At 45.8% G+C, this 25,841-nt stretch overlaps 2 protein-coding genes across 3 annotated transcripts; both read right to left on the bottom strand.

Annotated features, from left to right (window-relative positions):
• Positions 1-6,588: 6,588 nt before the first annotated feature.
• Positions 6,589-10,395, bottom strand: KRT34 (keratin 34). Of its 2 annotated transcripts, XM_043584452.1 has the most exons (7): positions 9,980-10,363; positions 9,795-9,877; positions 9,122-9,278; positions 8,084-8,245; positions 7,864-7,989; positions 7,519-7,739; positions 6,589-7,054 (listed from the first exon to the last, which is right to left on the bottom strand). In XM_043584452.1, the coding sequence occupies exons 1-7, from the start codon at positions 10,325-10,327 to the stop codon at positions 6,970-6,972; spliced, it is 1,182 nt and encodes a 393-aa protein (XP_043440387.1). In that variant the 5' UTR covers positions 10,328-10,363; the 3' UTR covers positions 6,589-6,969. The 2 variants fall into 2 exon arrangements, with proteins under 2 accessions (XP_043440387.1, XP_043440386.1); XM_043584451.1 differs by lacking the exon at positions 7,864-7,989 and having other exon boundaries at positions 7,519-7,709; positions 9,980-10,395.
• A 9,064-nt stretch (positions 10,396-19,459) lies between these two features.
• On the bottom strand, positions 19,460-23,442 carry LOC122485567 (keratin, type I cuticular Ha1). The gene is made up of 7 exons (XM_043584449.1): positions 22,814-23,442; positions 22,524-22,606; positions 22,018-22,174; positions 21,086-21,247; positions 20,866-20,991; positions 20,521-20,741; positions 19,460-19,876 (listed from the first exon to the last, which is right to left on the bottom strand). Exons 1-7 carry the CDS (start codon positions 23,159-23,161, stop codon positions 19,744-19,746), a joined length of 1,230 nt encoding a protein of 409 aa, XP_043440384.1. The 5' UTR covers positions 23,162-23,442; the 3' UTR covers positions 19,460-19,743.
• Between the last annotated feature and the right edge of the window lie 2,399 nt (positions 23,443-25,841).

Raw genomic sequence — 25,841 nt, forward strand, 5'->3', positions numbered from 1 at the left:
TGGCTTCCTGCTAAGTCAGGACTCCTCGCCAATTATGCTGGTTGGTTAAGTAAGACCTTCAAAGTGACCAACCCATGACCTTGTCAACAGCAGCGCTTATTCATAGGGTTTTGAGTTAGAGTGACAGCTGTCCCCTGTCCCCCAGAGATGGAGGCACTTCTGTGCCTCTTTCTCCTAAAGGAGGAAACATTTGTGCCTCATCCAGCCCCCATTCAGTGAGGGCTCTGTGAGGAAAGCCACTTAAGGAAGCCTGCCTGGAAACTGGACTGTTCAGTAGGGAATCCTGGAAGCTGAGATCAGAGCAGACCTGTGAGGCCATCCTGTTCAACAGCCCTTTGCCCTTGCATGCGGACCAGTTGGAGGCAACTCTCTGCTCTCCTTAGAGGAGCTGCAGGAAGCCCCTCCACCCACCACCAGACTCCATTTCTACTGTTACTCAGTGGTCAGCAACGTTAAGGAAACAAACAACTTGGGAGTACCCACCCTGCATGAAGAATGTATTGTGTGCTTACACACAACAGGAGTGTTATCAGAATGGCACCGGATTCCTGAGGACCACTGTTCGATGCACCTCATATGCATTATTTCCTTCCGGCCTCACAAAACCCTGCAGGGTTTGTAGAGGAGGACCCCAAGCCTCTGAGAGGTTGCCTATGGTCCCAGGGCTCCCACACTGTGAGCCAGCATTCAACCCCAAACCTCTCTGACTCCAACAGGCACGCTCTCTCCATCACACCAATTGTCTCTTCCAGTCTCCTCACTACTGACTTGCAATAATGCGCAAGTGGATTGAGTTCAGTGAAGCTCAATCACTACCCGGCACTATCCCCTCCTAGATTAGAGCGGGCCAAGAAACAAAAGCCTGTTCTCCATCAAAGAACCAAAGGTCCTTTCCATTCTAATGGAAGGAAGTCTGGTAAATGAGAAAGTGTAATACCTGCTAAAAGCTTGAAAAAAAAAAAAAAAGAAACCTTTGGTTGATTTGACAGAGAAACATCTGAGCCCAGTTCTCCCAAGGATGTGATCCTGAAAAACCACCACGCCATGACATGCTTAGTAGCATCTTTGACCATCAATATATTTCTGCCCCGGTGCTATTCCAGATGGAGATATGAACTCTGAGGATTTTACGTTTCATCTATCAGCACTCAAAATAGGACAGAGACACCTTAAAGCAATTCCTTCTGGAAGCTATGTGCTCATTCCTCCTGTATAGCCACCGCTCACATCACCTCTTCTACAAAGCTGACCTCACACTCTGGGACACTTTCTTTTGGTTAGCCTCATTGAAGACAAATCTTCATCTCCTGAGAGTGTGTCTCTTTTTGAAACTCACCGGATATCATTTGGAACCAAGCCTAGTAAGTGGGATAAGCAACAGAATTTGGTAGCATCTTTAATGCGTCAGAAACACATCGGGACTGTAAAATAATAATGTACTCTTTCTTGGGTGATTCTGAAAGTCATTGCCAACATGAAGCTTCAGATCTGCTCCCATAAAGGGCAGCGAATTTGGAGTAAGTGTGCAGTCTCCCAGAAGGTAATGCTTTGAAGACACTGACATCCTTACCCACGTTCACAATCCACAACTCTCTGCCTCTCCTGCCTGAATCTCTACATTTAGAGAGAGATCGGACGGGCGTGCTAGTTTAAAATCAGTACCAATAACATAAAGCAAATAGCTTTCATCAGATTCATCAGCTTTTCTGTTTCGCTCCTTCTTCTATTTCCCAACATTCCAAAGAGGAAAACCGAGACAATGGCACTTTTTTAAAGAATAGGAGAGATGCTGTATTCTGGATTGATAAATATGTCTGCAGGGATTCCTAAACCATGATGGCAGCTTCTGCCTCAGAACAAAATGACCCAGAGATAAGTACCCTGTATCTTCAAAAGTGGAGGGCAGAGTTTAGAAAACATGACTACTCCCACCTCTTGAGCAAAAATAACCATGATTTCTGCATAGCTACATGGTAATTAGATTATAATAGTTGAGAGGACTTGGGTTTATTTAGAAAAGAGCCAAGTTTTATCTCCCAAGATTTCTGGAAGGCAGTTGTTTTTTATTTATTCCACTTACTGTGTGCTTGAATCCTTCCCTTTACATAAGCAATGTCATTGTCTCTAGTTAATGACCCTTCAATAAACATGATGAGCAGATCAAATCCTAACAAACAAAAAAGTTTTAGACCTGCCTGTGTAATTGTGGCAGACGCCACAGTAAGGCTTCTGGTCTCCAGATGTGAGAAAATTGCACTTGAGGTTAAAAGATACTATTTATTATGGAAGCCAAGACTATATCCGTGGGAGAGATCACATGCCAACCCACCGGAGGCACTCAACCAGAGTAGTTTCAGGGCAGATCTACTGAGACCATCTTCCCATGGCAGAACTTTAAAGGTATTAGGAAGCCTCCCTCCTCCTTCCCAAAACCATCTTCTCTGATGGCCAGGTACTGGCACTTGAAATTCTCACCACGAGAAATATAAATTGCATTACTTGGGAAATGCAAAGTAACATACTGAGCCACTTACAGATTAATTCTATTTTAATGTAGACAAATGGCAAGAAGAGACCAGGAGTGCCATCGCTGGGCACACATAAACCAAGATACTGATGTTTGCCTAAGGGATGAAGAGTTATTCACTGGAAAATCCGAAAAGCAGAAACACTGTTCATTACCAACCCTATCCCACCCTGCTGGGCCAGCCCCAGTTAGAGCTGCTTATAAGAACAAGATATAGGGCTTCCATAGACTATTCCATAAAAGTATCTATTGCCAGTTTATCAACCACTCGGTCTTACCACATTGAAGGGAGCAATTGTCATGGTGATCCAGGAATTAAACCAACAGGTTTGGCTTTGGGAAGATGTTCAAACTAGATTTTCAATGAGGAACAAACAGAGGAGGATATGCAGAATGAGCTAGGTCAATGCTAATATGGGCTGATCAAAATGCACCCCGAAATAGGATTCAGAGCCCATCACTCAAATCCTCTCCAGAACTGCTGTTCTGTCCCTTACACTCAGTCTTCGACTCCCAGTGGGAATGGAGTTTGGAGGTCTTTAAGGGACCAAGCCAAATCATAAAAATGCAAAGCTCATCAGTATGTTTTTAACTCTATCCAGTCTAGAATAGAGAAGTCAAGAAGAATGTGAAAAAAAATCCAAGACAACATAACTTAATGGTGCTAATCTGCGAAAGCTGGATTCAGGAACCACTCAGAGAAGGAATGAACACCTGTTTATGTGACTGCTCTGCATACCAAAGGGAAGAGCAGGTGCTAAAACATTTTGAGAGTTCCACAGAGGGGGCACCTGGATGGCTCATTCAGTTACACCTCTAACTTCGGCTCAGGTCATGATCATGGGTTTGAGCCCATGTTGTGTCAGGCTCAGCACTGACTGCTCAGAGCCTGGAGCCTGTACAGATTTTGTGTCTCCCTCTCTCTCTCTCTCTCTCTGCTCCTCCCCCACTTGTTCTCTCTCTCTCTCCCCCCCCCCATCTCTTTCTCTCTCTCTCAAAAATAAACACTTAAAAGTGTACACAGAAGATAAAGCAAAGTAAGCTTCATGTTTAGTATGAATACATTGTGTTGAACTTTTGTGTTAAGTTCACTATTAAGTTGGTAACTTGAAAAAGATGTGAAAGTCACTGAACTATGACTTCTTTCCTCAGCAACCTATAGACCCTACTCTCTCTATGGTCACCAGTGATCTCCCTATTACTATGTCCACTGACTTGTCTGAATTCTCCTCTTTCTCTCCCTTCAAGAGAGACAATATCTTCACCTAATTGAAGCCTAGTGTAAACCATAGAATACTGTAAGTGGAATAAATAAGGAACCATAACACTAATGAGGATTCATGAGAAGGATGCCATTGACCATTCCCTCATCAAAACCCCAATTTCTTCTGACTTCTTTTTTTTTTTAATTTTTAATGTGTATTTATTTTTTGAAAGAGAGAGATGGAATGTGAGCAGGGGGTGGTGGGGGGCAGAGAGAGAGGGAGACACAGAATCTGAAGCAGGGTCCAGGCTCTGAGCTGTCAGTACAGAGCCCGATGAAGGGCTCAACTCATGAACCGTGAGACCATGACCTGAGCCAAAGTCAGACGCTTAACCAACTGAGCCATCCAGGCACCCCTTTTTTGACTTCTGTGTTGCTTCAGCTTCCCACTCCCAACTGCTTTTAACCAGATATCACCTCTCTCCTTGGGGACTGGGCCAAATCAAGAAGGAACCTCACGTCAGGGATTTTGGAGAGCCTGAGACCACTCTGTCATTTCTACCAGTGGTTCCCAAGGTTGTCCATAGTGTAACATCATCCCCTTGACAGTCTTAACAACTCCTATGGTTCTAACTGATCATCTCTGTTTAGGTAACTCTCTGACGTCTCTCCCAAATCCAGTCATTCTCTTCCAGCCTTCTCCACTGGAGCCCCACTGGTGTTTCATTTTCTCAGGCTCAAAAAATGTCTCTCATGTTGACCCAAAGCAGGTATTCAATCAGTACTAGTTTCCTTCCTTCCCTTTCCATTGTTCCTCTACCCCCAATTTGCTTCCACATCCCAGGCTGTGCCTCTGAAATCCACCCCACCCTTGGCTCCCCAACCACCACCCCCATCTCAGTCCTGTTGTCTCTCACCAGCCTCCCAATGATTCTTCCTTCTTTTCCACCCAATCTCACCAACTTCTAGGACTCATCACAACCCACCTTATACATAGCTCTCTATAGATCATATCCCAAACTTCCTTACAAATAAATCTCACAGATAACCATGAAAAGCACTGCCAGATATAGTGCTCCATGACTACTTTGCAGTTTCATCATCAGCCACTATATTTATGCTTTGCTCCAGTTAGAAATTGGTCTGCCAAGCTCTAGACACATTTCCTGCTTCCTCTTCTCCTTTCCAGGCAAAGGTCATGTTTGGGAAAACTTTCCCTCTTGTCAGACCTGCATATACTCATCTGTCCAAACATACCCCATCAAACTTCATTTCAGAATTATGCTAATATCATACAGTAATCGTTGACTGAAGTTGGAACAAGGGAAGTATATTAAGTTTTAATAACCTTCTCATGAATCCTCATTAGTGTTACTGTTCCTTTATTCCACATACAGTATTCCGTGGTTTACACTGGGCTATAACTGGGTGATGATACTGTCTCTCTTGAAGGATAGGCAGACAGTATTCATATGAACAGAATATTTGGGTTTTCAAAGCTCTGATTGAGCGCTACCTCCTCTCTCTTTTTACCACTCTCTCACACTTAAACTATAGAAATAATTCCTGAAATCATATAGTTTTTCTCTCACAGGTCAGAAATGTATCATTCTTTACTTACACCTTTCTTGGGCCACATGGATGTTTGTCTGCATAAGGGTTGTCTCTTTGTCTTGTCCATTCTAGACTGTGAACATGCCGTGGGCCAGGACCAGGGCTCATTTATTTGTGTATTCTCAGTGCTCCACATGGAGCATACACAACAGATGGTTGGTTGCAGTTGTGTAGGTTAGATAGGGTCAAATCGAATGAAGACTTGACACAGTGACCAAGAGAATTGAGAGCTCTAATAATTCAGATATGAATCACGTGGGAGGTAGTGTTCATGTCTGTTGGGGGAGACAATGAGCACTGGTCTTTCTTGAAATTATAAGAAATAAAATGATACAGAAGTTACATAAGAACATTGTAGATAGGAGAGAAGACCTAGAGGAAAGAGGGAACTTGAAAAGAGGGGAAGGTGGGAAGATGCGCTTACCTGCATTTAAAGGGTCTTTAGATTAAGAAGTGTTGTGTGTAACAAGTGGGTAACAAGAGGAACCAGTTTGATGAAGATAAGTTTCAGTCCAATTAAATGTGATGTGGCAGCCTAGTATCAAGTGAAACTGTCCTATGGGCAACTAAAGACCTGGGACTTGAACTAAAATGAGAGCAAGATTCGGAGTTGTCAGCATAGAGGTGCTAGTTCTTCCTGAACAGGGATGGAGGAGAAAAAAACACAGCTGAGGATCTAGGCATTTCCTCCAATTGGGACAGAAAGGAGAAGGCAGGCTAATCAGGAGCTGGAAAATGGGTAGCAGGAGATATAACGAGAGAACCCAGAGTGTGCTGGTTTATGGAAATCATTGAAGGCACGTCTTCAGGGAAAGGCAGGTAATCTACAGTGGGGATGCAGGTACAGTTGACAGGTTGAAAGGAGAGGGTAGCTGCTCTTTGAGCAGTTTCTACAGAAGCTGGTCTTTAGGCAGTTTACGAGAAAGGGGAACAGAAAATCAACCCCTGAATGATGAGGATGACCGTGAGAAATAGCAGTCAGATCTGGGGAGGACTCAGTATTGCCAAGGACCCTGCAGCCAAGGAAAGAGGGGCATGAGTGTTGGAGGCCAGGTTTCCTTCATGGTCGCCCCTTGGCAGGAGCTTCCCAGGAGAACAGTCCCTCCCCCCTCCAGCAGTATTTACCAGTGGAGCATAATGGCTGGGGTTAGTCATTTAACCCATTTCATCCTAACAAAGGGACGTTTTTATGAAATAGCCACAACAGGTACTTTACAGTGCATAAATATGAATGAGAAACACATTTACTATGCCAGAGAAATGAAGTTTATTGGGAAGTAAATGAAGTAGCTTCCTTGCATTCCAGAGAATACCAAAGAAGCAAGAAAAACAGGAAACACAATACATACAGGAAATGCCCTAAAAGTAATACCTGGAGCTCAGATACCATGGAGCTGGACATCTTCAGAAACAAAGACACTCGAACTTCAACAGAAAGGGATTTCCCAGACATTGGAAGTTAACCATGTGTGCCTTTGCTTGTTGAATCTGGAAGGCATTTTCATGTCTAGAGATATCATATTTGGCATGGCTAGGCTCCAAAGAAGGCAAGATCCGAGGACCTTTCCTTTGCTTGATCAGAGTGGCTTCATTGTTGTCTTCAAAGAGGGTGAAAGTTCTTAAATTAAGAGCAACGCGTTTGAGAGGCACCACAGGACCCGCAGGAATTGCCACAAGCGTTGGTGGTAGCACATGGGTTGCAGGGAAGCCTGGAAGGACACAGAGGTTTAGAGCGGATTGGGGATGATTGTGGAGAGAGCCCTAAGGTGCCTAATGAGACAACCCATGAATTCTCAGTGGTTGGAAATAGTTGGAATCAAATTTGATTGCCATCGAATCCTTCTCCCCATCCCAGAATGCCATGTGCTGAGGTGGAAATTGGCCTTTTGAAAAATATGTTATGCTCTTGAGCTCTCCTGAAAACAATACACGCTGTCTTACCCAACAGTTATTGTTGCAACAATCTGTCCACCACCGCTTCTCTATCATTAGCTCCCTGATGCAGGGGATGTATGCCCTTCACCACTGACCTTCCTTTTCTGCTTAACTGTCACATCATGGACTCTATACATGCATGTTGTTCTGTGAGTTGAAAACGTGGCCACCATGTGTATGCTCACAATATCTTGTAGTCCCACCACATGTCCTCCAGAGTTCTTTGCCTCGCACTCACTTGCAATCCTCGCTCTCCAGCAGGCCCCGGTACGTGTTGATCTCGCACTCCAGCCGGGCCTTGACGTCCAGCAGCACCTGGTACTCCTGGTTCTGCCGCTCCAGGTCACAGCGGATCTCGGCCAGCTGGGACTCCACGTTGGTGATCATGCACTGCACCTGGCCCAGCTGGGCGCTGTAGCGCGCCTCGGTCTCCGTCAGCGTGTTCTCCAGGGAGTCCCTCTGTGAGGGGAACATACAGAATGTCACAGAGCCGCTTCTCAGGGGGCGACTCCATGGGATTCCAGAGAAGTCACAGGCTTCACCAGGTGAGGAGAGGGTGGGCAGCACCCCGAGCGACACCCACCAGGTTGTGCTGGGCCTGCAGCTCGATCTCCAGGGCATTGACCGTGCGTCTCAGCTCAATGATCTCCACCTGGCAGGACTGCAGCTGCTCCGCACTGGACACCACTTGCTTGTTCAGCTCCTCTGTCTGAAACAGCACAGGGGACGAGACAGGGTGAGACCCTGCCTCAAGGGCCGCGAGGGGCCGAGGGGCCCGGGCGGCCGCGTGCTGAGATGCCCACCTGGGTGGTGAACCATTCCTCCACGTCCCTGCGGTTGGTCTCCACCAGGGCCTCATATTGGCTCCTGGTCTCGTTGAGCACGCGGTTCAGGTCCACGGTGGGGGCCGCGTCCACCTCCACGTTGAGGCGGTCTCCGATCTGGCAGCGCAGGGTGTTGACTTCCTGAGGGAAGAAGAGGAAGAAATGAACCACAGAAATGGATCTGCTGTATATCTTCCTACTGTAGGACAGTGAGAACAACCCTGCCAAAAATGTATATCCTGATCATTCCCAAAGATTGACACAGATACGATGTAGGATTAGACCCAAATAGGGATCACATCAATATATTTCCCAAAAAAACTGAAAGAAGCTCACATTTCCAATAAGACTCAAGTCCAAACTCCCTGGCCTGTGCAAATCCTACCTCATTTCCCAACTCACCCCTATAGTAATGCATGCCCAGCCATATCAATCCATGTGCCAAACTCTAATATACCTGCTCTTCCACTCTGTGTCTTTGCTCAGTCTCTTCCCCCAGATTGAAACATCCAAGTGTGAAAGCCTCGTCCTTCCCATGACATGTCTCTGAGAACATTCCCTGTCTCCTTCCAGGTAGACTGGACTATTCCCTGCATATGTTGCTCATACTTCTCATATGGAATTACTTTCTTCTGCCCGTATTCTACCATCGTTTGTACATAGCCATCTGCCTAGACCACTGGGAGCCCGTTGAAGAGAGGGAACATGTCTTAGTTATTTTTTTCCCTCCATCTCTACCACCAAATTTAAAAACTAACAGTGAGCAGCAGCGAGCAGGGCTCAATAAATGGATGCCTTTTCTCAGCATCTCCAACACCTGCCCAACCTCACCCAGTTGCTGGAGAATAAGCAACCCACCTCCCTACATGCTATGGGTATAGTATCATCATTCTCTGAAGACTCTTGAGTTCTTCAGAGAAGAGTCCCAGCTCAAGAAGCCTGATGGCACTTGCCTCCTGGTTGCTGATGCTAAAGGCTTGGATCTGAAACCTACTTTTTTTTTCCTTTTCCTCTCACCTCCTCGTGGTTCTTCTTGAGGCTCAGCAGCTCCTCCCTCAGGGACTCCACCTGGGCCTCCAGGTCAGACTTGCACAGAGTCAGCTCGTCCAGGATCCTGCGCAGGCCGTTGATGTCCGACTCCACTAGCTGCCTCAAGCCCAGCTCCGTCTCGTACCTGCACACACAGATCAGAAAGGATGAGGCAGGAAAGAGGCCGGTCCCCTGTTCTGTGTCTTGTGTGCATGGACTGGCCTCCATCTCTTTGAGCTGGTACAGTTTTCTCCCCCTTTTCTTCCATGTTTCCCTCAAGCTCTGCACAAATAGATTGGAGAGGCCCCTGACTCACCCTAACACCAGAAGGTCCCCACAAGAACTCATGAGTTGGAGTCTCTCATTTTCCTCTCAATTTTGTTGGTTAATATACCACCACTCCCCATAGAACAGTCTCTTTCAATCTCTGAATTTGGGGATTTAAGAAGGCCTTCCAGAGATAGCAATATAGGCTGAAGTGCACACAGCATATGAGTCTGGATCTCTGTTTGAAACCAGTTTTAGATAAAGCCAGGCTTGAGAAGAGAAATCAAAAGGGAAAAATGGCTGCCTCTCCCCTTCCAGGAAATGTTAGTCCCACAGGGCCATGAGAGAGCCATAAGGACCTTAGGGGTCACCTAGCCTAAAAGTCTCAACCTACTTGGTTCTGAAGTCATCAGAGGCCAACTTGGCGTTGTCGATCTGCACCACCAGCCTGGCATTCTCAGACTTGGCACACAGAATCTGAAAACAAGATTCTACTGTGAGGGCCACTTGAACTTGAGAATGTCTTATTGTTCAAAGACAGTCAGCTGCTGCTGTGCCCCCACATGGCACCCCCCTCACCTTCTGCTGGAGCTCCTCGATGGTCCGGAAGTAGGACTGGTAGCTGGGGCACACGAAGGGCACCTGCTGCTGGCACCACTCCCGGATCCTGGTCTCCAGCTCCGCGTTCTCCCGCTCCAGCTGGCGCACCTTCTCCAGGTAGCTGGCCAGGCGGTCGTTCAGGAACTGCATGGTCTCCTTCTCGCTGCCATTGAAGGAGCCCTCGCAGAACCAGCCGCAGTTGCCCACGTTGGCGGGGATGTTGCAGGCCCCGGGCAGGGTACAGGTGTGGCAGCTGGGGGGCACGCAGGGCCGGGAGCAGCAGGTGGAGCGGCAGCTCAGGTTGGGAAGGCAGCAGTTGTAAGGCATGGTGCAGGGAGAGGTGATGGAGAGCAAGTAAGCTAATCTAGGTGGATGTGGTGAGGTTTGAGTTTCTCCTTCCTCCATGGTCCTTTTATACTCTTAATGGTGGGTGGGGGGTGGCATACAGCATAATTTCCCTTCCTAATGCTTCAGCTAATTTTTTCTCCAAAATATGCTAGTTAGATGCCTGCAAAGAGTCTCCTCAACCCATAAAATTATTCCATTTAGCTTGTGTCACACCAGGTTCCTCATGGGTGCTAGTGGTTGGTGAAATCAGAATTTCATCAGATGGCTTCAAAGGAGACAGAATCATCACAACCCCAAATGGCTCTCTCCATTACTCAGAGGGTAGGACAGCCAGGGACATGGGGTGGAGTTGTTTGGAACTCCTCACCCATGAGGTTATGCCACTAGATTCCCTGGAAAGAGAGTCTGGAGTGAACAGTCTTCCAAGGGGCTCTCTTTTCCCAGTCCTACCCATGGTTCAGTGTTTGGTTCAACTTGACTTCATAGCAGGAGTTTGTCCTGTATTAGTTGCAAGAAACCTGGGCCCTACTTATGAGAATATTAATTGGGGCTGTGGAAATTTATCAATACATGGAGATTGAAAACAATGGAGTGTTCATGGCTAGGAAGTAAAACTGGCTGGATGGGTGGGAATAGCCCTGAAGCAGATATCAGCAAACTAGGGCCCACAGACCAAGTTCTGCCTCCTGCCTTTCTTTCTAAATATAGTTTTATTGGCACAGCCATGTTCATTTATTTAGGTATTGTCTATGGCTGATTTTGTTCTACAATGGCAGAATTGAATAGTTGTAATAGGGACCATATGGTTTGCAAAGCCTAAAATATTTAGTCTCTGGCCCTTTATACAAAAAGTTTACAAAACTGTACTGAAGCAACAATCTTCCTAAAGATGAGAAGAAGAAATATCTAGAAGGAAAATTATGCCTGGACTATTCCATAAAGAGAGTTCAAGTGGCAATGTTGAAGCATAAATTTGAAGCATAATACTTCAGACTCAAGAAGAATGGAAAAACCAGAATGAGGAGCTCAGAGTTATCTTTGTGTGCATGGTGACCTTATCTCAAAGTCTCTGGATATTTCTTTCTCCTCGTTCCTAGACTTATTCCTCTTTGTGAGAGCATCATACGTCCCTAGAGTTGTGACTCTGCCAACCTGAGATGCTCCCAAAACCAGTCACAACGCCCATGAGAACGCACTTTCACTCTGTCGTCCCTAAGAAGTGGACACCATCCCTGATGAGTGGGTGCCTCTCTATCACCTGTGGGGTCAGATACCCTTGGACCCTTCCAAATTCCTGGGAGTCTCCCTATTGCCCAATAAAGAATCTTAACGAAGTAGCCCTCCTCATCTCACCTTCTGTTCCTTGTCACTCTGTCCTTTATTCCACACAGAAACAAAATCACGGTTCAGACAGAAGTCCCAAAAAGTTATTTGTGGAACACAATATGAGTCATTTATGAAGGATGTGTCCAGATTTCAAAGGCAGTATCAAGGTAACAGAAAAGCACACACTTGGAGCTAAACCACCTGAGTTCACATTCTTACTGATGAGATGAGCTCCAAGAAGTGAGTTCCCCTTTTTCACTCTTGTTTTCTTCATCACTTAAATTTAAGTAGGAATAATGCTGCCCACCTCATAGTTCTGTTATAAAATTTAAGTAATGTATTGTGTGTGAATATGGTTGGGGGTGAGACCAGTGATTCTTTAACTTTTATCCTTCCTAGTGTTGGCCAGATGGCCCAGACGTAGAATTTTTTGAAAATTCAATTCTGTTGAGCAGACACATGGGTACATTGCCCAGGCCAATCCAATGGTGATAATACCTCATTCACCTACCTTGCAAACACTAGGGACATAGAACTAAATTCATGAATTAATCAACAAAAATACAAATTTTAACATTGACTTGGTAGCCAGAATAGGAAGTTGGCAGAGGGCACACTGTGCCTACATTCTCTGCTAGGTTACTGATCTTGTGGGTTTGGTTATCTTGTCTGGGGTGGTTTTTGAGAAGACAAGTTCTCTACATGGAGATTGTATTGCCACCAAAGCCTCCTTTCTTGTATTGGCATTGAAATGGGCTCTACTCATTTTCTGAGATTTCCCCAGCCTTGCATTTCTGTGCTATCATCCATAATAATGATGACAGTGGTTTTGGTGATACTGATGATGTTACTTACCACTTCATGAGTACTTATTCTGTGCCAAACAAGCTAGGTGCTAAGTGTTATGGCACATTTCTTATTTGACCCTCTCAACAACCCTATAATATCGGTCTATAAAATTATTCCCATTTTACGGATAAATTAACAGCTTAGGGAAGGCTCGGAATTTTCCCAAGACACAAATAGTAAGTGGCAGAGTTGGGATTTAAACAATTCATTGTCTAACTCTTGAGCCCAAATACCTAAACACAATGCAAACCTTTGGCACAGAAATTTCTCTGATTTTTTAAGGGGAAGAAAATCTTAGATTCCTTTCTTCCCATTGCCCCTCTCTTTATCATTTTTGCTTCTGATTCCCTCTGGGACCCTATTCCCAACCCTTTCCCAACCCCATCAGTCCTCCAAAGCCTTGTCTGCCCAAGCAGACCTTTCCCTCAGCTACTTTTTATGGTACCCTCTTGAACCAAAACCAAGTTACACTTATTACTTTTCTCCACAGGGAAATGGTTGTCCTTTTACATTACTGATTGATACATCCAGATTGGAGATTACACTGCCTCTTCTTAGCATCTAAACAAATCAAAATGCACAATGGCAGGACCTAAGGTTATTTAGAATCTGAGAGACAGGCTTTTTGCCTCACCCTGAACTTTTAGCCCTGTAAAAGTTCACCTCTCAGAAGTAAGATCTATTTTCTAAGAATCAAAGAATTCTAAAGCTAGAAAGACCTGAATTTATGGAGAAGAAAACTGAGGTGCAAATGGTGAGGCAGGAAAGTAATGAGTATCAATATGTCATTTCCTCATCGGGTAGTCTACTAGAACACTTCACGTATGGTATTCTACCCTCACCCCAAGCTATGAATGTTTCAATGCCATTATTGTCACCATATATCAGCGATAAATAATCTGAAAAGAAGTGAACTTGTTCAAAATGATACAAGTAAGTAGACTTGAGTCTGCTGGGCCCTTACTGTGAGGTAGAGAGATGAGACACTGGCCAGGGTGTGACAAAACACGAGAACTAGAAGAAAACAAAGAGGTGAGCTCATGAATTCCAATGCCAGCTCTGAGCATGGATGGCAAGACACACCTAGGCTTCCTGCATATTGCTTTGCTTCTTAGTAAACTGGAGGTTAAAAAGTGACAAATCCCACAAGCTTGTGATGAGGCATGCCTCCTGGAAGTAATGAAATGGGCTTTTACAGAGAAAAATGCTATGCGTTCCTGGACCATCCTGCTCTTCCTGCAGACACTGACAGTAGCCTCAGGCCTCAAAGAACTCAGTGAATGACTTTGACCCCAGATATAAGGATGCAAAAAAGTGCCTTAGCTTATCCATAGCAAATACAAAATTTTCCAGGAAACAGGAAAAGAACCAGCAAAAATATTCAGGACACAAGCTTGGAGTTGGGTCAAGTCTCTGAGGATGATATTCCCAGTGGGCTAAGAGTTCAGACCAGGACAGCCAAGAGCCAATAAAACAGGTCACCAAAGAGCACTGGGCATGCCAAATGAGAAGGGCCTTGGGGCCCATCAGAAGATGGGTCTGGAGACAAAGAGCATCAGATAATGCTGAATAAAGCACGTACACCAGGTGCAGAGCTAGGTGGGGGACTTAAAGAAAGAAACAATGGTGTGAAAGACAATAGGATGGTATACAAATTCTACCGTTGGGCAGGAAACAACAACAACAAAAATGACTAGGTTCTCTATTCTTAAGAAGCTTGTCTATGTGTTAAGTCATCAATAATCAAAATAATAACCCTGATAAAAATGTCTGGCTTGCAAAGTGTTTCCATGAACACAATCTTCCATGATCTTCTTGGCAAGTGTGTAAAGCAGGTAGAGTAGAGATTGCTACCTCCACTTTAAGGAAACTGAGGCTCAGAGAAGCTATGTGTCTCGTCCAAGGACACAGAGTAGATGAGAGGATAAGGGAGAACCAAAACCCTGGTTTTGGCAAGTGGGTCACGACCTTGCTCATTAGAACCCCCAGTAGAGATTCTAAAACTCCTAGTGGCCAGGCTGTGCCCCAGACCAATTAAATCAAGCTTTCTAAGGACAAACTCAGTCTTCAACACTTGTTTAGTACCCCAGGTGATTTCAAAGCACCACCAAGGTTTAGAACCACTGTCCTCATGTGTGATGATGATGACAGAGTACTTGCCAACAATTTAAAAGCCACATGGGAGGTAGAGCACATTTATTTACAAAATTAAGGTTTAACTCTAAGGATTGAGATTTGTTTTGAAAGAACATGACAGAATTTGCAGATCCAAAAAGCTTTGCCTCTGGCCAGAATCTTCCTTTGTTCTAATGATGGCCTCTCTGTTCAAATCATGTTTGGAGCTTTATGTTTTGGCAATGTATGTATCTTTTTAACATCCAGTTTGTTGATAGCAAACCTTTGTCTTTTAAGGATGGATTTGATTTTTTGGAAGCCATTCAACAAGAAACCTTGTGAAAAAGATAAACAATCAACTTAGATAATTAAAACAACAATAACAACACCAGGGCACCTAGGTGACCCAGTCCATTAAGTGTCTGACTCTTAATTTCAGTTCAGGTCATGATCTTATGATTCGTGGGATAGAGCCCCACGTAGGGCTCTGCACTGACAGTGCAGAACCTACTTGGGATTCTCTCTCTCTCCCTCTCTTTCTGCCCCTCCCCTGCTTATGCTCTCTATCTCTCTATCTCTCTCAAAAATAAATGAATAAAGCTTTAAAAAGGAAAAAACCTCCATATGTGGCTTATAATTGATTCAAAAGCAAACTTTTTGGGTTTTTTTAGAGAATGCACAAGGTGAGGGAAGGGCAGAGAGAGAGAGAGAGAGAGAGAGAGAGAGAGAGCATCCCAAGCAGGCTCCAAGCTCAGTGCAGACCCCAACATGGGGCTTGATCCGTGACCCTGGGATCATGAATTAAGCCAAAAGCAAGAGTCGGAAGCTCAACTGACTGAGCCACCCAGCTGTCCTCAAAAGTTAATTCTTAAAGAGACTTGCCAAAATTAAGTTGGAATCTTTATGTAGGGAACAATTTTGAAGAATATCATTGACCTGGGTGTATTCATTCTGCTGATTTTTAAATCATTCTTCATATTCTATAGTGGTGTCATGTGCACCTATAAATAGAACCTGGTTCAAATATCATAAATGCTAATAACCAACTGTGATTTGAGCAAGTTTCCAAAGTTCAATTTCCTCATCTGTTAAAATGGGTTTAATTTGAAGCATTTTATAAAGATTAAGATTAGTTCGTAGTGTTTTGCCTAACCCATAGCTGATATTCAAAAGATGTTCACCATATTAGTTCCTTATTGCTACCATCACAAATCACCACAAATTTACTGGCTTAAACCAATACAAATATATTATCTTAAACTTCTATAGGTCAAAAGCCTAACATAGGTCTAAAATCAAAGTCTTACTCTCACTGGGAGTAAAAAAAATTTTTTTAATTACAGTAACATCAACAAGAATAAAATACTTAGGAATAAATGTAACCAAGGAGGCAAAAGATTTGTATGTGAAAACTGCAAAACATTACCAAAAGAAAATCAAGAAGATACAAATAAATGGGAAAACCGACAGCCTTTTCAACAAATGGTGCTGAAAAAACTGGATACTCACAGGCAAAGAATGGAGCTAGACCCTTACCTCACACCATATGCAAAAATGAACCCCAAATGGATGATAGACCTGAATGTAAGAGCTAACATTATAAAACTCTTAGAAGAAACCATAGAGGAAAATTGCATGACTTTGGGTTTGGCAATCATTTCCTGGCCATGGCACCAAAAGCACAGATAACCAAAGAAAAAATAGGTAAAATAAACTCCAGAAAATTTAAAAGCTTTTAAATTTCACTATCAAGAGAATGAAAAGGCAATCCACAGAATGGAAGAAAATATCTGCAAATTATATTCCTAATAAGGAATTAATATCCAGAATGCATAAAAAGCTCCTACAACTCAACAACAACAAAACTAAATGACCCAATTAAAAAAAAAATGGTCAGAAGACTTGAATAGACATTTCGCCAAAAACATGCAAATGGTCAACAAACACATGAAAAGATGCTTCAGCATCACTAATAATTAGGAAAATGCACATCAAAACCACAGTGAGGTACCACTTCACACCCACTAGGATGGCCATTGGCAAAACCAAAAACAAAAAAAAACCCCAGAATTTAAAAAGTGTTGGCAAGGATGTGGAGTAATTGCGCATTGCTGGCAGGAATGCTAAATGGCATGGCCTCAAACAATTGAACATAGAATTGCCATGTGATCCAGGAATTCCACTTCTAGGTACATACATAAAAGAAACAAAAGCATGGACTTGAATATATATATATATATATATAATATATATACATATATATTATATATATGACACATTTTAATATATATAACATATATAAAATATATATTATATATAATATATGTGTATAATATATATACATGTATATGTATATGTGTACATATATATATACACACCAGTGTTCACAGCAGCATTAGTTACAATAGCCAAAATACGCATCCATGGATGAATGGGCAAGCAAAATGTGATACATACAATTGGATATTATCTAACCTTTAAAAAGAACAAAATTCTGATACATGCTACAACATGGATCAGCCTTGAAAACATTATACCAAGTGAAATAAGTCAGACACACACACAAAAGAATGAATGCTGTATGATTCCACTTATATGAGGTACCTAGAATAGTCAGATTCATACAGACAGAAAGGGGAATAGAGGTTACTAGGGGCTTGAGGTGGAGGGGTTAGAGAGTTTGATGGGGACAGAGTTTCAGTCGGGAAGATGAAAAAGTTCTGGAGATGGATAGGGCTGATTGATGGACAATAATGTGGATGTACTTAATGTCCCTGAATTAAATGCTAAAACAGATAGGTAAAATGGTCAATTTTATGTTATATATATGTATTTTATCCACAATGAAAAAAAAAAAATCAAGATGTTGGCAGGGCTATGTTCCTTTCCGGAGGCTCCAAGGAAGGATCCTTTTCCTTTTCTTTTCCAGCATCTAGGAGCTACCTAATTCCCTTGGCCCATGGTCCCCTTTCTCCATCTTCAGAGCCTGCAGTGAAGGGTCCAGTCCTTGTATCACATGGCTCTGACATGTGTCCTCAGTCATATCTCCCTCTCCCTCTCACTGTCTTCTGCCTCCCGCTTCTACTTTGAAGGAATTCTGTGGGATTCATTGGGCCCACTGGATAATCCAGCATAATCTCTCCATTTTAAGGTCAGCTGATTAACAGCTTTAGTTCTATCTGCACCTTTAATCTCCCTCTGGAGGCTACCTAACATACTCCCAGGTTCCAGGAAGCAACATGGGCATCTTTGCAGAGAAAGGGGGCAGTCATTCCTCCCGCAGCAGCTAGTAGCATTACTTTTCCATTATTGTAAAATAATATATGTACACAGGATGCGGAATAAAGGAACAAGCAAAATCAGGGAGGGCCTCTGAACTGAGGTTGACCTTGGATTTGGAGGAAATCCAAGGTAGGGGACCACATCAGGAACGGGATTCCAGGTCAGACGCTTCTCACAAACCAGAAGCAAGGTGTGCAAGTCTGAATCCACCCTGGAATTTGCGCTTTAAAAATAAGAGTCAAGGGGACAATTGTGGTAGAAACAATAAATAGTTCCTTTGTCAAATATATATGTAATTTCAATACACTTGGTTATTCCAGTACACAAGATTGTGTTTCACCAAAGTGGGACCCAATATCTGCCTCAGAAAGCCTGGTGTGATGGGAAGGTTTGTGGGAAAAGATAGAAACCTGAGTGGTCTCTGATCCTTTCATGTCAAAATGGTCCTCTGGGGTTTTAGCAAGTCAGTGTTTAGCATTTCCGTGGCTCTTCTTTCAAGTTAAAGATTCAAGTTCAAGCCTTTCTTGATGAACACTGATGTCACTTCCAGTACTCGGAGTTTTGTTTGCAGCACAAGCTTGCGTGCTCGGTGTTTGGGGATAATGCCTTATAATAGCACTACTTAGGGACTAGTTTTATCCCTTTAAACAAGTTGTTGGGGCACCTGGGTGGCTCAGTTGGTTAAGCGTCTGACTTCAGCTCAGGTCATGATCTCGTGGTTCGTGAGTTTGAGCCCAAGTCTGGCTCTGTGTTGACAGCTCAGAGCCTGGAGTCTGCTTCAGATTCTGTGTCTCCCTCTCTCTCTCTCTGCACCTCTCCTGCTCATGCTCTCTCTCTCTCTCTCTAAAAATGAATAAATGTTTTTTTTTAAATGTCTTTCTCCGTATGTCTCTCCCTTCCCCACCATCCAGGGTGTGTACAGGGTAAGTATTCAACAGGTGCTGGATTGAGAAAGGCAGAAGTCTCAGATGAAGAGTGAGGAGGTCTCTAAGCCCCAGAGCTGGGAGGGGAAGTGAGCTGCTGGAGCCCAGGCTGATAATGACCCACCTATGCAGGAGGGGGATGTCCTGAACACGGCAGGCAGGCAGGCCAGAGCATTCCTTTGCTGGGTGTCCCTGAGGCTGCTTGGAACGCTCCAGCCACCAGCCCCCAGATCATACAGCACTGGACCTGAAGCCTCCTGCTGAGAAAAGATGAACTTTCCAGAGCCTCTTTTTAGCCCCCACTCCTGCCTCTGCACTTCGGATTTAGATGCAATCAGCTCTGGAAGACATCCAAGTCTCTACAGGAGAGTGGGGAACATCCAAGAATGGTAAAGGGGAGGTGGGGGCCACCTCATGGCAGCTGCCCTGCCCTCCCTCTTGCCAGTCTGCCTCACCCAGGCGTCCAGGGCGCCGGGCCAGCCGTCTGCCCGCCAGGCAGAGAACGGCTCTGGTATCCAAGAGTCAGGCCATTATGTAGCCTGACTTTCAAGTGGCTTTTTATAGAGTGCTCAAGTGATGGGCGCGGTGAAACAAATGAATACCAATGAGAAAGGTGTCTGCTTTGCCAGGGAAATCAAGTTTATTAGCAGGTTACAAGGGAAGGCCCTGGCACTTGCGAGGATTCTCTGGGCAAGTGACGAAAGAACACACCTCCATGAAGGAAAGGGTGGGCAAGGAATGATCTGCAGTAGGTGGGGTGAGTTTCGTGGCTGCCTTACTGGGGCAGCTCCAGCCACATAAACTGTGTTTTCTGCCCTTTTTTCTCGAATGAACCAGTGCCGGGTCAAAGCTCTGGAACCGTGGGCCCGGCCTCCTTGCTCCTCTGGTAGCCCCTGGGCTCTAGCGCATGAAGGAGTTGCAGGGCCCACAGCGTGGGCGGGGGACACAGGGCGTGCAGGGGGCGCAGGAATTAGAGACGCAGGACCCGGCGGATCCGCACGCATTTGTTGTGGCACAAGGGTTGCAGGGCAGCCTGGAGAAAAAGAACCATGTGGAAAGGTGAATTGAGGGGGGCTCGTGGTACACACAAGAGAGACCCCAAGAGTGGAATTGCCTGTGGGATTTGGCCTGACCTATAACAGAGAAGGCCACAAGCTTCCCTGCCGCAAAGCTTCCTATCAGACCCCTCCTGGTCTTCCCACCATACAGTGCCTAAAGCGCTAGACAGAAACTCCAGAACCTTTGACTCCCCACACTGTCCATTCCTAGCTAGCGATCTTGGGAAAGTCACTTTAGCTTCTCTTCACCTACAGAATGGGGAGAATCCTGATCCAACCTGCTTGGCGGCAACTGCAAGGTCAGATAAGGTAGTGTATGCAAATGCTCCCTCTGCGCAATACGGTCTTGTAACGTGTGAGCAATCGCATACATCTCGTATCTGTGTGATCACAGAAGAATGCAAAGAATTGGCTGTACAATTTCAGTGTGTGCCTCAAACAGCTAGTGCTTCCCTGTGTTTTGAATGATGGCCATACTGTGTTTTCTGAGTTCTGTTTGATCATGCCTGGGGTGGAGGCATGATTTCCTTTTGAAAGTGTGTGTTCTTTGCCCGGGGTCAAATGAGAACCATGCTCCTGTAAGCATGGCTTCATCGGATCCCTCCAGCTGGCCACTCACTTGCAGTCCTCGCTCTCCAGCAGGCCCCGGTACGTGTTGATCTCGCACTCCAGCCGGGCCCGCACGTCCAGCAGCACCTGGTACTCCTGGTTCTGCCGCTCCAGGTCACTCCGGATCTCAGCCAGCTGGGACTCCACGTTGGTGATCATGTACTGCACCTGGCTCAGCTGGGAGCTGTAGCGCGCCTCGGTCTCCGTCAACGTGTTCTCCAGGGAGTCCCTCTGTGTGGGGAACATACGGAATGTCACAGAGCCTCTTCTCAGGGGGCGACTCCGTGGGATTCCAGAGAAGTCATGGGCTTCACCAGGTGAGGAGAGGGTGGGCAACACCCCGAGCGACACCCACCAGGTTGTGCTGGGCCTGCAGCTCAATCTCCAGGGCGTTGACCGTGCGTCTCAGCTCGATGATCTCTGCCTGATAGGACTGCAGCTGCTCCGAGCTGGACACCACCTGCTTGTTCAGCTCCTCGGTCTGAAACAGCACAGGGGACGAGACAGGGTGAGACCCTGCCTCAAGGGCCGCGAGGGGCCGAGGGGCCCGGGCGGCCGCGTGCTGAGATGCCCACCTGGGTGGTGAACCATTCCTCCACGTCCCTGCGGTTGGTCTCCACCAGGGCCTCATATTGGCTCCTGGTCTCGTTGAGCACGCGGTTCAGGTCCACGGTGGGGGCCGCGTCCACCTCCACGTTGAGGCGGTCTCCGATCTGGCAGCGCAGGGTGTTGACTTCCTGTGGATGCAGAAAAGGCAAGAGTGACTCTCCTCAATGAAGAATGGACTTTGCTTGTTGAAGCCCCGTTAGTCTATTTCCTTGGGAAAGAGACCTTGAGTGGAGCAGTCTGTGACAGCTCAAGGCAAGGTGCTCTGTGCTCCATGTGGAACAGCTCCCTCCTCACAGGACTGTGCCCTGTACTTGGATTCAAAAAGAATTCCCAAGGATTTTCTCAGATGCCACCAAAAGATGGACTAATGCCTAACTTTCCCAGTTTCCAGATTGTTTGCATAAGACTTCATAATGCAAAGAATTGGCCATACAATTTCAGATCGTGTAGCAAACAATTCTGGCCAGCAAATAAGATGATGGCGTGACCCCTCCAGGAGAGAAAAGGAGGAGCCTTGGCTCATTTTTCACCAAGACTTTGGAAGAGTGGAGCCTCAGATTCACCGGCTTGATTTGGTGACCTTTGGGGAGAGAAATGACTGCACAGCATGAATAAAGCAATGCTGAGACTCTTTCTGCAACTCAGTAACCAATCACAAGCCAATGGGGGAGCACTGGGAAATTCCCATGATGCACCAGTTTTGAGTGAAAGTACATCTTCTCTGGAAACATGGAGAGGTTTCATCTCTCCATTTTTTCACACATCATGAAGTTTTGGTGTCTTTAAAGGAAAATTATAAAGTCAACCTCAACCTCGTGTTCTGCATTCTGCCACCCCAAATCACTCAAGTCAACCTGAGGCTGAACCAGGTTTCTTCATTTCTCATTTCCAGTCTCACCTCCTCGTGGTTCTTCTTGAGGCTCAGCAGCTCCTCCTTCAGGGACTCCACCTGGGCCTCCAGGTCAGCCTTGCACAGAGTCAGCTCATCCAGGATCCTGCGCAGGCCGTTGATGTCCGACTCCACCAGCTGCCGCAAGCCGAGCTCCGTCTCGTACCTGCACAAGGACAAGGTCAGAGCAGTAACCAGCAAACATTCAAGACTCACAGGAATGATCTTTGATAACCCCATTCGCTTAGTCTTCCCACTTTCTGCAATGAGTAGACCCAGGAGACAGAGGGTTCTGGAGGCTCAGTCCAGAACAAATATTGATCCAAAAATAAGCAGATTGATCTGAGTCCTCATCTATTTTTGTGATTCCTTTGCTTGATTCCCCTCAATCTCTGTAGAATGTCTCACCACCAATGGATGGGAACTGCTGCTCGGTAAAGCTATGGAAATCCCTTTCCTTTAACCAGAGGTTAAACAAAAGGGGTGGACACCAGTGTGAATTCTGAACAACTTACTTGGTTCTGAAATCATCTGCGGCCAGCTTAGCATTGTCAATCTGCACCACCAACCTTGCGTTCTCAGACTTGGTGCACAGGACCTGGAGAATGAGAGGCTGCTTAGTGAGGACTGAAAATAAGGATGAAACCAGAAACTTCTTTAAAATGGCTTCGAAAGCTATTTCAAAGATAAAGGGGGAAGCAAGAATCACGGTCACATAGAAGCAAGAGACAGACACACTGCTCTACTACAGACTGAGAATCACAGCAAACTCCTCTTGCTCAGAGATAACAGCAAAGACCTTCACCTTCTGCTGGAGCTCCTCGATGGTCCGGAAGTAGGACTGGTAGCTGGGGCACACGAAGGGCTCCTGCTGCTGGCACCGTTCCCGGATCCTGGTCTCCAGCTCCGCGTTCTCCCGCTCCAGCTGGCGCACCTTCTCCAGGTAGCTGGCCAGGCGGTCGTTCAGGAACTGCATGGTCTCCTTCTCGTTGCCATTGAAGGAGCCCTCGCAGAACCAGCCGCAGTTGCCCACGTTGGCGGGGATGTTGCAGGCCCCGGGCAGGGTACAGGTGTGGCAGCTGGGGGGCACGCAAGGCCGGGAGGAGCAGGTGGAGCGAAAGCTCAGGTTGGGAAGGCAGCAGTTGTAAGGCATGGTGCTGGAGGGAGCAAGACACCTGGCTGAACACAGAGTCCAAGTTCTCCAGGGAGCTTGTGGATTTCCTTCCTCTGGGAAGCACTTATATTCCCTCCGCAGAGGGTGTGGACGTGGTATGTAATGTCTTTTTTCTTTCTATGTCTTCACTGGTTTTCAAATGCCCTTCCCTCAGTCAGTCTGTTATTTGCCTTCCTCAGAAGAGTCCCTTATCCCATAAAATTCTTTACTTGGGCTTCTTGCTAAGTCAGGACTCCTCTTCAGGAGGTATACCCATAAAGTCAGAGTTTTGTGGTAGATCTTGAAAGAGGCCACACAGTCTGGTGCAGGTATCTGCCCTTGTTAATAGGGAGTTGGTCCATCCAATGACATTCCTCTGTCTTGTGTGATCCTGTAAACCCATATTCAGACTCATTTCCTGGCCCACCTGGCATTTCTAGGGAGGGACTGGGATTGAGTCAAAGCAGAAGTTGCAGTGAACTCCCTTTCTATCTGCTTTCAGAGAAGAATTCTTCTATGCTGCAGCATCCCAAGCCTTGGAAGCCTTGGGGTGGATAAGGACTGAGTCCGGTCATGGCTGAAAAGAATGGGCAGCTTTTTGGGGAATGCCTCCTATATATCATGTGCAGGGACTGTAGAGGAATTTTTAAAGGAAGAGGCTCTGACAATTAGCTTAAGAACAGGGAAGGCTCTGGAGGAAGAGATCATTTGGAAGGAGGGCTGAGAGACCCATATACGTGTATTTAAACTACCCAGAAAAAGCATCTCAGGCAGACGTGGACAGGAAAAAGACATTTCTTATGACACCTTACCATCGAAATGTCCATTGTATTAGACTAAGGTGAGCAGATAATCGAGAAAGTCAAGAGAGCATCTGAAGGAGCCTCCTCAAGCATGAAAACTTTGAAGTTCATCTTAAAACCTCATGTGAATAGGCTTTATATTCCATCGTATACCTATGTGGGCTTTAACATTAAAAACAAACAAACAAACAGTTTTACAATTTCCAGTTAAACTTTCTAAGGTTTGGCCCCATCCTCTGAGCAAAATCAACATACACCCATCCTGTCCTGGGCTCCCATCTCCGGCCTTACTGGGTTACACACAATCTGGTTTGAGAACCAAGCATTAAAAGGTACCAAGGAGGGCTCCGTGGTGGTGTCATTCAGTCCAAAGACTTGGGCACCAAGACAGAAACTGCTCAGGCATAGAAGAAGGAGAAGATTTGGCAAAGCAAGTTTGGAGTCATGCAGGGTTGATTTGGGAGCTGAGGGAAGGCACCAGAAGGTCTGAGGAAGGGGGTGGCCAAAGTTCTGACTATATAAAGGTTGCGTAATTATAGGCACCATGGGGGTACCACCCGCATCTTGGGTAGCAGCATCTCAACTTCCACTGTGGCTTTGGCTGCCAGCCAGAGTGGCAGTTTTATTGACAGGTTATTGGAGTCCTTCCCCCCAGCAAGCTTTCATGATGAGATTCATGTGGCATGGCGCTTGGGTCTCAGATAAAAGGTCCTTCATCTACCCCCTCCAAGGTCATTATTTTGCCGCTTATTATAATGCTATTCTGACGGAAAGTCCCACCACACTACAAAGAAGCCCCGGACTTATAATAAAACCAAAATTTCTTTGTTTTCCTCCAAGGCAATTAAAGGGGCAGAAATAGGTGGGTCCTGAGGCAGGCATTACAGAGACTTTCCAGAGGCAGGATGCAAGTCTAGGTGTAAGGAGCTCCTTTCTCGCTTCGGCTGGGCTTGGGACAGATGGAAACGCCTATCAATCAGACTGATGAACATTTACCCATAGGGCACAGCACAGGCCTCCTGCTTCCTGACTCTTGTCAGCCTGCTCCAGAGCCCTGGCTTTCCAGCCTGAAGCTGTTCCCCAATCCTGCCTCCCTCCCTATCCACGGAGACTTGCGCCTGAGCACAGACCAATGGCAGCACCTCTTCAAGCTTTTTGGTCGCATCCATTGATTGACCAGTGCAGCCTCATGGGGGCTTTAGTCCAAGAAGAGGGTTTAGCTTGTAAGTACGAGAAGATTCAAGAATTGGGTCGACGACAACAACAACAACAACAAAAACAAAAACACCAAAACTAGAATTTGCATAGAGTGCCAAGAGATCAGAGGAATGGAAACTGAGAGCACGATGTTGAATAAGAGATAAGAACACACAGAAGAGGCAAGGAGAAAACCAGAAGAATCCTCGGAACCACACAGGCTCATGCTGCTCAGACAAAGCTAGCCCACCTTCCAGTGAGTGATCCCGGAGAGTACAAAGCTGAGAAGTAGCCAATGCAACCCAAATCTACGGTCAGAAGACTGGCCCACCCTGCCGAGAGTCCTGCGTGATATAAATCGAGATGATTCAGGAAAGATCTACAGACACGGGACCACAGCCTCTGAGGCCTCCAAAAGCAGTGACATTTTCCAAGGTGCCCAGACCAGAGCATCACCTCCATGATGCAGTCTGAGATTTGTTTTTGGCTAAGAAATACAGCGTTGCCTATACCAGGCAGCATAAGGTCAAAAGGGGACAACGTTACCTGTTCCTGAATGAGTACGGAGTGTGGACAGGAGAAACGGAGAAAGGAGCAGAGGAGATTATACCTGTACTGGCTTCGGGTCACAGCCAATTGGCAGCCACAGAGAGATGCAGGAAAGTACAGGTTACAAGCGG

This window comes from Prionailurus bengalensis, chromosome E1 (genome assembly GCF_016509475.1).
Source record: "Prionailurus bengalensis isolate Pbe53 chromosome E1, Fcat_Pben_1.1_paternal_pri, whole genome shotgun sequence".
NCBI classification, from domain to species: domain Eukaryota; kingdom Metazoa; phylum Chordata; class Mammalia; order Carnivora; family Felidae; genus Prionailurus; species Prionailurus bengalensis.